Below are 18640 nucleotides of genomic sequence, written 5' to 3'. Positions count from 1 at the left end.
TCATATTGTACTTATTTTCCCCCACAATAATCAATATTTAGAACTAAGCTAGGTAATCATGTCCTTTGTGTCATGATGGGTTATATGGGAATTTAAAATGGCATATAAAGTGTGTTATATGTTCATTATCTATCCATATTCAAAATTAACATACAATACAAGTTTTTGCTTCATAATACCAATTTACAGTGTCACAGGTAATGTAGAATTCAGGAAAATATTTTTGAAAGATATTTCGTAATAGCCATCTTAGATTTCAAAGTGGCTGTCATTTTCAGCTGACCCGGTGGATCAATCACTGGGGCAGCAATATTCTAAAACCAGCAGGCCAAAACCTGCATGTATGTCTAAAATGCAGTGCCTCAAATTATTTAAAACTCAAGAAAATTATTTTAATCAATTTTCATGACAGTCGATCCTCTCTAGATTTCAAGATGGTGGCCATTTTACAGCATATCTATTGGACAGATTACTGGGGGGAAATTTCAATACCCCAAGATGCCAAATTTCAAAATAATACCTACGTTATAATTATGATACTTGATTTTTTTAAATGATTTTTGTTATGGCAACCATCTTGGATTTCAAGATGGCTGCCATTTTGCAGCTGATGTATCACGGGCCTAAAACATTTCCCATAGACTCGTGTGTTAAAGAGGCGCTCAAAAAAAAAACAAGGATGAAATTCGAGAATGGAATGTTTACTACCTGTCCAGTGGATAGGATATATGTCTGACATTCCATATCTGACCAGAAAAGGGTACTTCGACCAGCTCATTTAAAAAATAAATCGGCATTTATTTAGACTACACCTGACAGGATCAAATTCATCACTTGAGACAGTAAAATGGCAATAGTTCTCCCGCCAGTATAAAAATAGTTCCAAAGTGGTGATATATCTTCCCAATTTGAAAAAAGGAAGTTCAGTAAAGTTACCCTCCCTATAATCAGTGTTAGATTATCAATCATATTCATTCATTTTTGTCAATCAGCAATATCAAATTAAAAATTGATAATTAAATGGGTTGGCTCGAATGAATATCTTTGGCTCGTATAACCCTAACTCAGGGGATCAGATCGCTGAGGGCCAGCAATATTTGAAATAAGCTCCCCACACTACTTCTATATATGTTAAAGTGCAATACCGCAGATCATATAAAACTCAACGAAATAATTGCAATATTTCTAAGGCAGCCAGCTTCGAATTCAAGATGGGCCATTTTTCCGCCGACCAATTGTCATATTGCTTGGAGCCAGCATTTTTTAAATGAACTCACCCAGATACCGATATACTACAAATTTCAGGGGCACATATTGTGTAAAATTCAAGAAAATGAGTTCAATGATTTTTCATGGCGGCCATCTTGGATTTCAAATGGCGGCTGACCCGATGGTCAAATCGCTTGAGGCCGGCAATATTTGAAATCATCACCCCGAATTAAGCCTATATGCTAAATTTCAGTGTCACATATCTTGTAAAACTCAAGAAAATGACATTTAATGATTTTTCATGGCGGCCATCTTGGATTTCAAATGGCGGCCATTTAGCCGCCGACCAAATGGTCAAATTGCTGGGGGCCGGCAATATTTGAAATCAGTGCCTAAATACATTCCAACATACCAAATTTCAGTGTCACACGTCATGTAAAACTCAAGAAAATGACATTAATGATTTCAAAATGGCGGCCATCTTGGATTTCTAAATGGCGGCCGACCCGATGGTCAAATCACTTTGGGCCGGCAATATTTGAAATCAGCACCCCAAATTAAGCCTATATGCCAAATTTCAATACCGCAGATCATATAAAACTCGAGAAAATGAAAATGGAAAATTAAAGAAGAAGAATGGGAAGGAAAAAGGCTGGCGTTAGGTAGAGGCAAGATGTATATACATTTAAGGAATTGGGAAAATCTAAATAAAAGGAATATATAGGCAGAGGTACAGTTGAGGCCAGAAGTTTGCATGCACCCGGGCAGGGGCGTCGATCCATTTTTCAGATTGGGGGGGCAAAATCATGAATCAACTTTCCAAAGGCGCTCGATCACACAAAACAAACTCACACACACACACACACACATATGCCTATATATATATATATATATATATATATGACTCATGAGATATCTCATCAACAAATTAATGCGAGCGCGAAGCGCGAGCTGAAATTTTTTAGTATACTGACCCGAAAGCTTGATATTCTAAGCATTTTTGGTACCAATGATTAAGATGGGTATCTAAAAAAAAAAGCAAAAGATGCGAGCGCGAGCTGAAAATTTTGATATTTCGATCTGAAAAAAAATTGAGTTTAGTGGACGCTTTTAATACAGAACAAGATATATATTCAATAAAAGATTATTGCATATCGAAGCGTTAGTTCTTTTGAGGTTTAGACCTGAAAGCGGGACATTCTATTCACCTATTTAATCATTGAAAAGTATGGGTTTTTGCTACAGAAATGATGCGAGCGAAGCACGAGCTGAAAATTGTTGTATTCCACTCTGAAAAGCTGACATGTTTGCCCCCCAATATTTTCATTTGTGGGGCGATCGCCCCCCCTGCCCCCCCCCCCCCCCCCCCCCATGATCGACGCCTCTGCACCCGGGAGATTCGAAGAAAAGTTGACGCTTGCCGGGCATCGTGGGATTTGCTGTGTCTTATGAGATATTTGTGCTGTCGTGGCGAATTGGTGTCGAACAAATGAGTATATCATGCCCCTTCATCACATTGCTTTATCATCAACAGCTGAAAATATTTAGGTGTAATTTTTCCCCAAAATCTTCATATTTTAGACAAATTAGAAATAAAAACTTGACAAAAACATTTCGTATTCGTGCTATTTACTTCTCAATACAGACATTTCAGATTACGCTTTTTTGTTCAGTGCATGGTGACGTATCATGATAGAAAATATAATATAAATCATAGATCTGGCATTTATATATTTCTATGAAACGATGTTTGAAAATATAATAACAATAGAATAGATTTGGCCCGGGGGGCAGTCAAATATGTATATTGCTGTACACACGCGTGACCAAAAAACGCGTCTAAAGGGGTGTTTTTCAGTTTTGGACGCGGGCCGCGCGTGCACTCGTTAAGGGTATAAAAAACACCGATTTTCCAAAAAGGGGTATTTATGAAAGACTGGTCAATGGTAATCGCAGGGTCAAACGTATTTAGGGTATGTTTTTTTCCAAAGCTTTTTTAATGACTAGCCAAACGTGTTTAGAGTATGTTTTTCCCCCAAGCTCTTTCCCCGGGGTCATATTCTGGCGACAACTTTTTTAGGGGCCAATTGTGTAAATAAAGCCCGCGAAAAACTTGTTAAGAGGGTTATTTTGCACACAGATAAAAACTAGTTTAGGGGGTGTTTGGAAATAATTTGGCCACGCGTGTGTACAGCAATACATCTGACTGCCCCCCCCCCCCTGGACATTTGGCACAAATATTACTTTTTTTCTCCAAAGAAAATTCCGCCTGAAATATACTTTAATCTCAACAGCATCCCAATCATGTGAAAGAGCTTAATACGCTCTTTCACTTGATGCCGAGTTCGTCATGGTAGTATTTGTGTTTTTGGAGATAAAATTATAGCAAATTTTGCGATGTTTGTCAGGCCATGGACCTACCAGCAGGTCCATGGGCGGGCGAACGGATTTCACTGAATTCCATGGGTGTATTATTGTGTTCATACACAAATATTACAATGTCTCAAGGACTAGCAGAAATTCATTTAGGGAATATATGTTTCAGGAAGTTTAATTTGTGATAATGTTGATTATGAGTTTATATTAATTTGTTATTGAGATCCAGTGATCACATTTTGTGAGGATCTTATACTGGTACAAGTTTCATTCCAAACAAGGGAGGGATATTGTGTTCATACACACATTTCATTCTTCATCAAGCCATCACTTTGCCTTCCTCACAATATTATGTAACTATGTACAGTGAATTATATATTGTAGTTTAGTATAGAAAATAAAGTCAGTTGTGAATGTAACTCCAAGCCAAGCAGACATGCCTAGTTATTGAGTAGAGATCGATACCGAGTATGAGTTCAAGTGTGTATTACAGTTAGAATACACATACACAAAATGTATGTGAGCTTTTGGCCTCAACTGCATATATATATATATATATATATATACAGCGAGAGACAAAAACCACAAAACAAAACAAACAAAAACAATTGAACAAAAACACATACTTGTTTCTTTATATTTTCTTGCAGAAAAAGCAAGAATAATACGGGGAATTGGAGTCCCTTCCATGTAGAGTAGGCATAAAGGGGAGGGTGCTCTTTACCTTGGGACGGGGTGGGGTGGGAGGTAGAACATCACCTTTTTATCATTGTTTTTTTTTTCTCTCTCTCTCTTGTCATTTAATACATCTTGTTAATATGTCATTTTGTAAATGTTGAAACGCATCAGTATCAATTTCCAGTATCTTTGAAGTTTGATGTATGATTTGTATAACTATATATGGGATATGAATTTATTTTATAATTTATAATCGTGTTTCAAATAATTTGTACAAATTGTTATGGAATGTGTATTTCGATTTGAGAGAATACAATAAAAACGTCCTTTAAACAAAAAAAGACCTGTCATATAGGATTCAGCTTATCGATAGACGTTGTCAACCCTGTCAAATAGGATTCAAGTCATCAATGGGGGGGGGGGTCAACCCTGTCAAAATATAGGATTCAAGTTATCGATAGGAGTGGCAAGCCTTGTCAATTGGAGTAGGTCAAGCGAACGACTAGAAGTCATAACGCGATTAGCTGAATCCAACTGCGTTATCAACAGTATTATTTTCATTTGCATGCCATCTCTTCTCGATCAGTAGGGACCCGTTTCATAAAAGTTGTTATAATAACAAATTTGCAATAACAGTTAAAAGCTACCGAAATCCTTCTAAGTGATTGGCTGATGTTAAATTTGTAATAGATATTTTGCATTTGATACTATAAAAAAATCTTTACAAAACGAGTCAGTCAAAATGCTCTTCATCATTTGAAAAACAGACGAAATTGCAACTTCACAGATAATAAATCAATGTAATGACAGGTAATAATATAAATTTTTCTCTGATTCATGTGTAATACCTTTAGCAAATACTCTCCGTAAATGACTTGATTGAATTTAAATATTGCACATTGAATAAGTTTGAATCGCATTATTGGTAAAGCAAATATAATGATCGCGAATTATGTAATTTGTTCATATAAAAATACGTTTAGAACTTAAAGGCATTTATATACATGGTTTAAGAACACTAAAGCCGCAGACAAATACTTGACAAGAAATTATTAAACTAAAGGTAATGGGAAGATAAGCACTTCTGAGAGAGTAAAAGAAAGAATTTTTACATTTCGAATCTTCAAGGATAATTAAGTAAATCAGTATAATAGTATTTCTAAGGTAGAGAGAGCAAGTTTAAACGAACAGTGTAAAATGTTTTAGAATAGATAATTCAAAGGGCAACCATGCTTTGCATGTACACTAGTCGAAATCTAAATTGGCTTCGGTCTAAATGCCTTCCAAAATGTCGAGCATGGACTCATCTTAACATAACAAGTGGAGCGCCTCTGGCAGTCTCGCCTGCATTATGCGATTCAATATAGCATCAGTGCTGACTTTGAAAATGACTATAAAATAATTATTCACAAAAAACACCATTCATATAATAACATGCTACTAGTTCATTGACCCGAAATGGCATTTGACTTTGATCAGTGACCTACGACTTGTGCGAGATGAGCAATGATACTGGATTACCCTATGTCCACATTTTCATTAACTATATCCATAAACTTTCAAAGTTATGATGGCAAATTGTTGACCTTCGACCCTGGTCATGTGACTTGAAACTCACACATGATGTTTAGTGACACTTGATTACTCTTATGTCCAAGTTTTATGAACTAGATCCATAAACTTTCAAAGTTATGATGGTAATTCAACAAATACAACAAATACCCCCAATATGACCAAAGTTCATTGACCCTAAATGTCCTTTGACCTTGGTCATGTGACCAGAAACCGAGGCAAGATGTTCGGTAATACATGATTACCCTTATCGCCTAATGTCCAAGTTTCATGAACTAGGTCCATATATTTTCTAAGTTATGATGTCATTTTCAAAAACTTTACCTTAGGTTAAGATTTCATGTTGACGACGCCGCCGCGGCGTCGTCAACATCAATCGTCGGAAAATCGGCGCCTATAGTCTCGCTCTGCTATGCAGGCAAGCCAAATACTAGTTTTAATTGGGTGTAGGCCTACATAGAGGGCAACACCAGTCATATTAATACGGTGTCAAATTCGTGGTGTTAATTCTACACCCATGTGTTATTACAGAATCTTTGGTTGTTGATTTTTCATAGCTTGGTGTTGTATTAAAATTCTTCAGAATAATTTCAACGCCTCAGAGTGTGATCCCAAGGGGCCCAAATTGGTGTCAGTTTTAATACCCAGTGTATACTTCATTGCAGAGAATGGGAAATATCAATGGCTACTGCTTTAAACTTTTCAAAGATGGAACTACTAAAGTAACAAGGTACAATGAAAAAAAGAAACACACGGCCAAACTTTTCCTGTTTATAGTAAAGAGCGTTGATGGAAAGAGAGAAATTCTAGAAAATTTTGAAATGTAAGCATTGCAAGAAGGTATTAAGTTTTTTTTTTAAAGATTTTTTTAGATGAAATAAGAATGACTTCAAATATGTTTCAACTATATTTTGTTGAAATTTGCCGTTTTGATCATAACAAAAATCATCAATCTAAAAATATCAGGAAATGTAAATACAAACACTGTTCTCAAAACACAGGTATTTTGGTGTAACTAATGATTATTTTTTCCACTCTAGTGTACAAAGTGTACAATATTAATTGTCTGAATTAAATGAAATAAGAATAAGATACATGAATATATATTCACCTGTTCCTTGGTCGTAATCATCACCGACTGCTGTCCACTGTAAAGTCACACTAGATTCATCGTAACTCGTAGCAAGGACACCAAGATCGTTGATTCGTGACGGAGCAAGCTCGTCACCAATTGGAGCAACAAAATTTTCAACTTCAAATACACCACCTGATCCAGTCCGAACAAAAGGCTCAGCGGGCTCATATGCTGCTGGAGATGGAGTGTATCGATCTGTGCAACAATAATAATATGACTTGCATTCGCTTTTTTTATTGATCAATAAAGACGAGATTTATCTTAAAAGATAACGAGATCATTAATAAGTTTATTGAAACCTTTTTTTCATTCTTAGTTTTGGTCCAGATCGTGATCGAAGGGCCATACAATTTGGTGCCAGAATAATGTATGTATATATATATATCGGTATGCTTGTCGATTATAGTGACAACGGCAGTAGTATTGAATTTTCTGTCAAACTATTGCTGCAGTGGCGAGACCTACGCACTTTTATCACAATATATTGTAGTTCATTATAGTCGCGACACGTGGCATGTTGCGTAAAACTTTCTGTTTAGGCAAAATTTTTGATCCAAGCAAACTGATAAAAACAAAATTCGAAGGGTACGTCTTTGGTTGGCTGAATCCAATTTGCTGGTACACTGCGTTCAAACCCGCACACACACATCCACACCCTCACACACACACACACACACACACATATATATATATATATATATATATATATATATATATATATATAGAAATAGTCAATTTTTACGGCATTTACTAAACCTTTTGTGATTATTTTATTCCTTATGCCGAAGCAGACTATTTCTATTTTACTCAGGTACTTTTTACTGCTAAACTTCGACTGTTGGCGGTGAGGCCCTTTTCAGATTTTCCTGTTTTGGAGCCGGAGATTCGCCATTGTCATCTTGCAGTCATGGTAACGCGTCTTTAGATGCGTCTTTTACAGTGCGCTTGCTCCATCTTCAGCGCATTGATTTCTTTGAAAGGTGAGTTTCACAATCCGTATGCTCATGAACAGACGTGTTTTTCACGACTGTTTCAGAAACGGATTTTGAATTCTCTTTTTTTTTGTCACATCATGGGCACTGACGAAGAGTGTGACTTTACCTTTCATTTTTTAGAGCTATGCTCCTTTTAAAATCTACGATTTTATTTTTACGGCATTTACTAAACCTTTTGTGATTATTTTATTCCTTATGCCGAAGCAGACTATTTCTATTTTACTCAGGTACTTTTTACTGCTAAACTTCGACTGTTGGCGGTGAGGCCCTTTTCAGATTTTCCTGTTTTGGAGCCGGAGATTCGCCATTGTCATCTTGCAGTCATGGTAACGCGTCTTTAGATGCGTCTTTTACAGTGCGCTTCCTCCATCTTCAGCGCATTGATTTCTTTGAAAGGTGAGTTTCACAATCCGTATGCTCATGAACAGACGTGTTTTTCACGACTGTTTCAGAAACGGATTATGAATTCTCTTTTTTTTGTCACATCATGGGCACTGACGAAGAGTGTGACTTTACCTTTCATTTTTGAGAGCTATGCTCCTTTTAAAATCTACGATTTTATTTTTACGGCATTTACTAAACCTTTTGTGATTATTTTATTCCTTATGCCGAAGCAGACTATTTCTATTTTACTCAGGTACTTTTTACTGCTAAACTTCGACTGTTGGCGGTGAGGCCCTTTTCAGATTTTCCTGTTTTGGAGCCGGAGATTCGCCATTGTCATCTTGCAGTCATGGTAACGCGTCTTTAGATGCGTCTTTTACAGTGCGCTTCCTCCATCTTCAGCGCATTGATTTCTTTGAAAGGTGAGTTTCACAATCCGTATGCTCATGAACAGACGTGTTTTTCACGACTGTTTCAGAAACGGATTTTGAATTCTCTTTTTTTTGTCACATCATGGGCACTGACGAAGAGTGTGACTTTACCTTTCATTTTTGAGAGCTATGCTCCTTTTAAAATCTACGATTTTATTTTTACGGCATTTACTAAACCTTTTGTGATTATTTTATATATATATATATATATATATATATTGTAAAGAAATGGATGAAGAGAACAATGGTAGGCGTAGCTTAAATCAAAGTTACCCAGAGCTATCTACCCTTTGGAAAAATTGGTGATGCCGAAAAAATGTCTCTGCCGGGAATCGAACCCGGGCCCCCAGCTTTGAACGCCGGTGCCTTAACCACTAGACCACAGAAGGGCCGTCTGCACCATCCCGAGTTTTCAAATTAGCGCGCTATTTCTGATCCGGCAAATTATCCCGATCTGAAAAATCTCGAGATAGTTGGCGGTGGAGACGCAATTATCGCGCTAGTTCGTAGGATTAATCTCGAGATTGCAATCCCAAGTCAACTCGGGTTTATTTGCAAAATAGCGCGCTATTTTACGAATTATCCCGCTAATTCGTTGGTGCAGACGCACTCGAGATTGGACTCGGGGTAATTTATTCATGACGTCAGTCCATAATGCAATTCGCGTTCCACTTCCGCCTTGGTCAAAACATAAACACGTGCGAAAGTCAACTTTATACATGCGAATAGCGTTCATCAATTGCCTAATAAGCAACGATGGTGTCCCACCAGTGAATGGATTTTGGGAGAGACCAGACCGAAGGGGGAGGCGCTCATCGACGATGGTCATATTCAATAACAACACTGACAGCAGTGTTGTCTTATTCCTTCGCAAAATGTGAGCAAATAGCATTTCTTTCCTCCTTCTCTCCCTCTCTCTCTCTCTCTGTCGTTGCCTCCTACTCCGCCATCATATTTAACGAAGAATACATCACTTCTTCACTCGCTGAGCTGAGAGGATTGTTGCATAACACCGGTCGAATTCGGCGAAAGTGCTAGTGAAAGGAGTACATTGCTTGCATATCGCGGGAAGTTATTCAAAAGCGCGGGCCGTTGAAACTCCAAGATCCGAAAGTGCGCATGCTCGTAACATCGGGCTTGTTGCCTCGCTCGAGCAGGAATCGCTCTTCTTGCGATGGTGGAGACGGGGTTTCTTGAATCTCGAGATTAATCGCGAAGTGGGCCGATCGGGCTAAAATCTCGAGATTGAGCAAACTCGGGATGGTGCAGCACCTAGGGCGACCCCGATCCGATTGACCGTCAGATAGACAGATTTTCGACACTGTACCAATTATAATTTCCTTTGTCGGGTGAAGGTGGGTTTTGAACAATGACAAGCCGCCATGCCTCAGCTGGATCAAAGCTATTGCTTTAATACAGTACACGTATGGGAGACAGTATACAAATGTGTGAACTTCACACATTTATATATATATATATATATATATATATATACAGTGCGTATAAAAAAAAAGTTTACACTTAGAAAAAAATCCTGTAAAATCATACATTCGCAATATCCTGAAGATTTTTCCGCATTTTAACATTGGTACAGATCCATTTAAGCAAATATAACTGTCAAAAAATATTTCCGCTTGAGTGAGCACCACTTAATTTTTAAAAGTGAAAAATGATTTGCGCAGAACTTTGTAATAGTTATGCGAATAAAAGTAGACCTTAATCATGAAATTTAGCTAGTGAAATTGATTTGAAGATATCTTTTACATTTTTAAAATTGTTTTCTTGCCCAAAACACTTCGAAGAGTGCATTGCGCCCCACCCCACTCCCCCACACACCGAGGCAATCGTGACGATATTTGCTTTACACTGAGTTGTGATTTACATGAAGTGGCTTAGGATTGATTTTCATTTTGTTAATCATTGTCAAGCTTGGAAAAAGTGTGGAGAAACAAGTATTAAAAGGAAAATGAAATGCAAACCCACTTTAAATGAAAAAAAAATGCTGGAGATGTCTAATATAAACTTTTGTTCAGATTCAGTTATGTCCTCAGATCCAGCTGGCACAGAAAGGGTAAAGGTTGTTTTTACTAAGTGTTGAAATTTCGATCTGGGTGGAAAAATTGTTACAAAATGCTTGAATGCATCTGTTTTATTTCAATTGACTAAAAGTGCAAGGGAAATGTATGAGAAATGTTTCGCAGGTTAAGTTTGATTTTGCCCTTTCCACTTGACACAGTGTAAAAATGAGCATTTCTGCGCAAACAGATTCCTGCGAGCTTTACAAAAATGGACAGTGCTCACTCAAGTGTAACATTCTGTCAAAACTTTTACTTTTATTGGATAGATGAGACCCAAACCCAAGATTATATATGAAAAAATTACCCACTTGTTGTATATTTTTTTATTCCCAGGACTTTTTCAAAGTGTAAACTTTTTATTGATACGCACTGTATATATATATATATATATATATATATATTGATTTAGAGTGATACCGTGCTGCATCCCTCGTTCTAACCTGGAGATAATGGAAGACCGCCCGAACTCCTTCTCGATCTTGAACTGATAGAAGCTGTCGAGTCTTCATTGCTCACTTGTACCTTAATGCTGTATCTTCCATTGTTGTCAAACTGTAAAAAGTAGGCAGAATAGATGCCATCATTCTTGGTAATGTCAGCTCCTGAAATTATGAAAATAAAAGTTTCCCAACTGGTGTTAAAAGGGTTAAAGTGCCTCCATTAAACCGAACTAGGCCGGGTGCCTCGACGTTTCGCGAACTGATATTTTCACAACACGAAAAGCGCGCGGCGATGTTTTATGAATTTTTTTTAATTACGAATCTCCCGCATTTTTGGAGACCAAATTTGCGAGGCCCGGGTACGCGGTTTCGAAGATGCACATAATTTTGTAGAAGCATGCCATGCCAAATATTGCTCAGAAACGTGCAAAAAAAATAAAAAAGTATTGGTTTTCAACCAAATTTCAATAACAATGAAAATCAAAATGACGAAAAAACTAAGAAATCTGATATCGTAAATTTTCTCGCTCATTAAAAGGGTTCCTAGGCCCCTGCACCAAAAATTGGCACATTTGGATCTTCATTGGAGTAAGTATGATTCCTTATATTAATTACGCATAAGCCTAACATAATTAAAAGCAATTTCCTGAAATAAATATCTATAATATTTTTGAGATTATAGGTCGCAGGCGACGTGCGCGCCAAGCAGTCAATCCGGCCATGATTATGATCTCCCAAAATAACGACGACAAATTAAATGTATTAAAATTTTATGATATCCATGCATTACAAATTCTTGTATTTATGTATTTATGTAACAATCAGCTCTTACCAGATTATATAAAAATATTCTTTAAGTTCAAAAGTGATTTTCATGGAAACAATACAAGAAATGGAATTCTGTTTCTGTAGATATCAAGCAATCAGTTTCATTGAGGTAATTTATTTAAAAAAGTTATTTATCAAGTTTGTTTGTATAAATTTTAATTAGGCATTATAGTCTCCCCCCTTTATGTTATAGTTTAGTGATTTTTTTTTTCTATCGTTGTTATCGAAGTCTTTGTATAATATTATGTTATATAGAGTCAGCTAGTCACAAGGCTTGTTCCTTTCTTGCTGTCCCTCTCATTCAATCCAATGTCTAGTCATATTAAAGAGAAATTCCAGTATTTGCAGTAAACACTGATTTAATGAGAAAGTCTGTAAAACAAGGCTTAATTGTCAGTATATCATCGAGGATCCAGATCTGGTACAGTTACATAAACTGAACTTTGTGAAATCTTGAAATCTACGCTGAAAAATGTTCACGCTGAAGATCACCAACACAGATAGGCACACGTGGGACAGTGTATTATTATTGCTAAAATAAAGACCCGACGGAAGTGACCGAATCCGCGCTTATTTTGCTTATTTCTCAGCAATTACACAATTTCTTCCAGAATCCTTTGGCACATATTTTTTATTCATACAAACAGACACTTGGGTGGTCATTATATTAGATTCTGTAAAAAGTCATTTTTAGATCGTTACCAAAACTGGAATTTATCTTTAATTGTTGCTGTTCGTACTTTGTGAATTCGATTCTTTGTATATGTGATGTTTTTGTATGGATTTTTATGAACAAATAAATTGAAATTGAAATCGAAATTGAATTGAATTTATTTGAACAACAATATTTGCAATTGCTTGATGTATTCTAAGAGAAAAAAAATAAAGAATTCAAATTGCAAAACCGTTAAGTTTTATTAACAGAGATAAGGGATATATAAAGTTTTTATTTCTTCATATAAGTTATCACATAGTTCTAAAAAAAAATGAGTTTCTTTTGTTCCTTTCTTATGGTAACTGAGATTTTAATATGATACGAAACACTTCCCCTCTTTGAGATTCTACGAATTGGTTTTGAATAATGTATTGCTCTTACACAGGGATTAATTAAGACGCTATATTAAAATCCTCTATTTCAATCACATTTTCGTCCATCACTATCTGGATATTTTTCTGGGGAATGATTATCGCAAGAAAACTGATGCAATCAAAATAGTACTTCGATTGTAACTTACCCGCGCCATTATCAAAGAGTGGAAGATAAGTGGTAGCCAAGCCCGGGCTTTCAATAACGGCTTGAACACCAGCATTCACTACTGGTAGATATCCCTTACGAACCTCTGCAAATATCTCAAGACTTGGTGTCACAGTGTGATCTATCGTCTAATTGAAAGAGAAATTGATATAGATACTTTATGATAAAGAATAATGACACTAATACTCCCCATTTTCTTCAATTCGGTACACTCAATGTTTTTTTTTTATAAAATGACAAAAAAAAATAATGATCCAAAGTAAATCATTGATTGATCGTTGATTGAACGAAAGTATGCAGTTATCCGAAACTTCAGTAGAGGTCAATACAGGTCTTATCAACTAACAGATAAAATGCGTTAGTATACTTTGATTATGGAGTTATCCACAACTTCAGTGGGAGTGAAACTATCCGCAACCTCAGTAAAAATCAATACAGGTCTTCTCAACTCATAAGTTAAATGGGTTAGAATTTGATTTAACCAAGAAGATTCTATGACTGGAGTTCCAACAGGCAACAAATTTATTCAAGTAGCTGTTCATTTCTAAAGAAGCACAAAAGAAAGAACGACAATAAGGACCTTTTGATGTCCGCCTTCGAAGCCGCCAGTTTCAGTGAATATAGAGCAGAGGGGTAAAATTTTACGAATATCCATTTGTATAAATTTTCCATCTTTCATATTAATAAACAAACTGAAATTTGAATGCATGACAAAACATCAATAACCAAGCACTATTACGACGATATATTTGCCCAGATTATATCAATTAATCTGTAATTAGTGAAAAAAGAAAGAATTTGACCTTTACTGAAACCAGATTTTAACACTTTTCCGATCGTTTGCGGCGAATGAAAATTTCAAATGTGGTCTGTAGAATATTGTTGTTCATTACTGTATATGCCAGATGAGTGCCCGCACATGCCCAGTCGAGCAAATCTGATTCATATTTCAGGACATATTGCATAGTTTATTTTCGCATGCCTCCGAATTATGTACTACACATATAACCAGACCAAGATGCGGCGAAAAAGTAATTATCATCACAAAAAAAGCATATTTCCTTTTATGTATGACCTATAGCTGCGGAGTCATGCGGGAATCATTTTGTCTACACAATTGCAAGAGATGTTGAGCAAAGTGCATGCCTGACATACTTTCTGCTGGCGGCTTTTAACCTTGTTCAAACAGATTTTATTTGCTGTTACTCCATCTCATTTGAAACCTCCTTGATTTAACCGTCTGATTATAAATATCCAGTTAAGGAGTATACGGCTTGTGTTTTAAAACTGCAGATTCGTTTGAAAACATTTACTATTCAAAAGAGATGGTCGTCATCTGAGTTGATATTACCCATATTCCTTTTAAAGAAATGGTAATATATTACCTGTGATCCAACAATGGCGTTAACTGTGATTGGTGCATCAGTTTGTGACGTAGGTTTTGATTCGATGGTAACGAGAACAGTCTGGACATCATCTGATTCACTGTCCACAGAAAACCTCCAAAGTCCTGCCTATTATTTCAATAAGCAAGATATATTGATCGACTAATCGTTTTACACAATATTCCCGTTCCTGCCATTATAAACTCGTGCTGTATACACCTTCAAAAGGCAGTATTGATTGGATATTTGCATATTCTTTATGTGCTCCCTCTACAATTAATCTAAACGAAACCGAGATAAAAGTCTCCAAAAAAGACTTAACGAGTTAGAAAGAATTGTATGACTTTATCAATTTCCCCGTTTTCACTTTAGTGTGTTTAATGTTAATTACGTTTTTTATCACGTGAAAAAAAAATAGTGATCACCATAATCCAAATAGCGCTTTATAAAATTGTCCCTGTATCGGATAATAATGTTTTTGAAGACTGACTGAACGGGAAACATGATCCTGAATCCAACAAAAAGAGTAAAACTTTAAAACAAATCTCCATATTGTATCAAGATTCACATCAGCTCACGTTCACTGACTCACCTTAGCTGTTTCATTGATGACCACGGCGATGATTTGAGCTGTATCATCTCTGTTATACTGTACTGTATCATTACTATCAATGATAATACCAACAGGGTCTATCACTACTACATCGATAGTATCATCAAGCCAGGAGAAAGTGAGAACAGTATTCACTCCCAGTGAAGAATCAATCAGAAAAGTATCTTCGGTTGGGCCATCAGCTGGGATTGTCAGGGCTCCACTATATAACTAAAATATAATCAAACAAAAACCGATACTATTGTTTTCACCATCAGCAGCAGCAACGTCAGCATCATTCTTATATTGTAAATAATTTTAGACGAATTGTCTCCATTCAGTACGTACGCTTTATGTTCTGCATGCAGGGGGTTAATGAGTTTTGAAACATATCAAATTCTGTTATGGTATCCAAAAGATATCTATCCATTTCTAAGCATGCACAAGAAGGATACAAACAATCCAAATAAACTGGGTTCAATATTATTTTAATGATTATACGAACCTATTTCTGAGGTATAAAAGATGAAATAAGATGACATTTTGGTGTGCAATATTAATATCATGTATTACTCACACGATACAAGATGACTTGTTCTCCTCTCTTATCCTCTCCCTTTCTTTCTTTATTTCTTCTGTTATCTTTCCTTTCTTTCTCTTTCTCTTTGTATTATTTATTATACCTGTATACACTAAGTTCTGTTTGCCCTGCCAGTGGAATTAAGTTACAGCATACTTTTCTTGTCAAGAACTTGGGATTTAATTCTAATCTTTCGGTTTAAAAGTTAATGTTATTTCCGCCTATATTAAGCCTAATTTGATGTATTGTAAATTATTTGATGTTTTGTTTTATGGAAAACGGTGAATAAAGACAACAAAATTACATAGAAAAGTGATTTGATGAAGAGAATGATGGGGGGGGGGTAGGTGTTCTACATCAGAACACGACTGGGCTCACCTGAATGGGTAATGTCTCTGAACTAAGACCTGGTCTAGTCGAGACAGTGGCAGTAAATGCATCGTTGAGAGCTGTAGATGTGGCCGTGTCAGGGTAAAAGAAAGCAAGTCCATTCGTTCGGACAGACAATTCCAGCAAGTTCGGATCAGCGGCTTCACTAAAAGCTGTATATTTTACCAGAAAATCAGAATGGAATAATCTGAACAAATCTTCATACCTAACTGTTAATATGAATTGAGTGTTCCGACGTATACCCTTCCTAACCCATGATATCAATGTAACAATCATTTGAATGCTTTTTCATAAGTCGAATTTGATAAAAGTCATAGTAAGGCATTATGATAATTTATCAAAGCAAATTTCTGCGTTGATTAACATTGTGTGGTGGAGATCGAACCCAAGACTTTTTATTATTCTTATAATTATTATTATTATTATTAATATTATTATTATTATTGTTATTATTATTATTATTATTATTGTTATTATTATTATTATTATTACTATTATTGATATTATTATTATTATTACTGTTATTGTTACGATTATTATTATTCAACATATCTATACAGGATAAAAAAAGAACAATCGATTCAGCAAAGCTGTTTTTCAACGATGTCCTGTTGAACACATATATACAGTGGCGTAACTACGGGGGGCATGGGGGGGCACGTGCCCCCCCAATCGGCTGGCAAAAAAAAAAAAAAAAAACGGGGAAAAGGAGAAAAAGAGGGAAAAAGGAAGAGAAACGTAGTGGGGAAAGAAGAAATTATTGAAAGAAATAATGTTATATTGTATTATGTTATATTACATAAGAAGCATTTTTTCGTAACTTTATGAAACATTATTTGCTTCATTGTGTCTTCATTGTTCCTGGTGCTCGCATAGACTGTTTAACGAGATATAATGATGTTGTACTAAAACCTCCCGTTTTCAAATCAATATACAGCAAAACTATTTCCTCGCAATTCGAGTTATTATTGTTTTATGTAGTGACATATTCTTCTTTTTCATGACTACTTAAAGTGATTGCCCTATTTTAAGGTCTTAATATAAAACATTTCCTGTCCGTGCTAACGTTCGCATTAGTGGATTGGTAGGATTTCTGCTCTTCATGAACTCCTAAAATGTCAATTTTTCTGATCTGAATATCAAAAATTTTCAGCTCGCGCTTCGCGCTCGCATCATTTATTTAGTGAAATACGTAGGGTCGTAGTGAATTCCTACAAACAAGCCTTAGAATGCCCTTCTTCAGGTCTGAATTTCCTAAATTTTCAGCTCGCTTCGCGCTCGCAGCATTTGATTTGTGAGATGCGTATGGTAATCATGATTACAATGACTTCAAAAATTGCTTCATGTGTTTAGATGTAATTCTAACAAAATCAGCAAGCGCTTGGCACTAGCGTTAGATGACTATGGTGAGATATTTATACTCTTAATGGATTCTAAAATATAGTCCTTAAAATTTCCCTGTTTAGGGTCAATATATACAAAAAATTTAGCTCGCGCTTCGTGCTCGCATTGTTCGTTTAGCGAGACAGTTATGTGTCATGTTTACAAAAAAATTGCTTATAATGTCCCTTTTTAGCTCTGAATATCAAAAATTTTCAGCTCGCGCTTCGCGCTCGCATCATTTAATCAGTGAGATACATATCCGTTTAATGGCACTGCATGTCTTTAAAATATCTCTATTAGGTCAGTATACCTGACAACTGAGCGCGCTTCGCGCACTCCCTAAGTGACTCGAAATTTGTGCTGGTGCCCCCCCCCCCCAATGCCGTGACCCACGGTACGCCACTGCATATATACATACATACAAATCATTACCAGTTATGATAATAGAGATCTCAAAATAAAGTAAAGTATAGATTTAACAAGTGGAATGCCTCTGGCCGTCTCACCTGCATCACGCGATTCAATATAGCAGCAGTGCTGATTTTGAAAACTACTATAACTCGCACAAGATGTTCAGTGATACTTGGTTACTCTTATTTCCACGTTTTATGAACTAGACCAATACACTTATAGAGATATGATGGCAATTCAACAAATACCCCCAACGTGGCCAAAGTTCTTTGACCTTAACATGACCTTTGACCTTGATCATGTGACCTGAAACTTGCACAGGATGTTCAGTGATACTTGATTACTATTATGTCCAAGTTTTATGAACTAGACCAACACACTTTCAAATTTATGGCTGTAATTCAACAAATACCCCAATTTGGCCAAAGTTCATTGACCCTAAATGACCTTTGACCTTGATCATGTGACCTGAAACTTGCACAGGATGTTCAGTAATACTTGATTACTATTATGTCCAA

At 36.1% G+C, this 18640-nt stretch overlaps 1 protein-coding gene across 1 annotated transcript in view; it reads right to left on the bottom strand.

The window, feature by feature from the left end:
- Positions 1-6693: 6693 nt before the first annotated feature.
- The window catches only part of LOC129258044 (calcium-activated chloride channel regulator 1-like), a 48003-nt gene continuing 36056 nt past the window's right edge, over positions 6694-18640 (bottom strand). The window contains exons 8-13 of the mRNA XM_064096085.1: positions 16317-16480; positions 15359-15589; positions 14767-14895; positions 13362-13509; positions 11299-11460; positions 6694-7165 (exon numbers count right to left, since the gene is read on the bottom strand). Of these exons, the coding sequence (XP_063952155.1) occupies positions 6894-7165; positions 11299-11460; positions 13362-13509; positions 14767-14895; positions 15359-15589; positions 16317-16480 (1106 nt within the window). The 3' untranslated portion in view covers positions 6694-6893. The remainder of the gene's footprint in view (positions 7166-11298; positions 11461-13361; positions 13510-14766; positions 14896-15358; positions 15590-16316; positions 16481-18640) is intronic.

The sequence above is a fragment of the Lytechinus pictus genome, chromosome 3 (genome assembly GCF_037042905.1).
Source record: "Lytechinus pictus isolate F3 Inbred chromosome 3, Lp3.0, whole genome shotgun sequence".
Classification (NCBI taxonomy): Eukaryota; Metazoa; Echinodermata; class Echinoidea; order Temnopleuroida; family Toxopneustidae; genus Lytechinus; species Lytechinus pictus.
The sequence above is the reverse complement of the archived record's forward strand: the minus strand, read 5'-3'. Positions and strand labels throughout refer to the sequence as shown.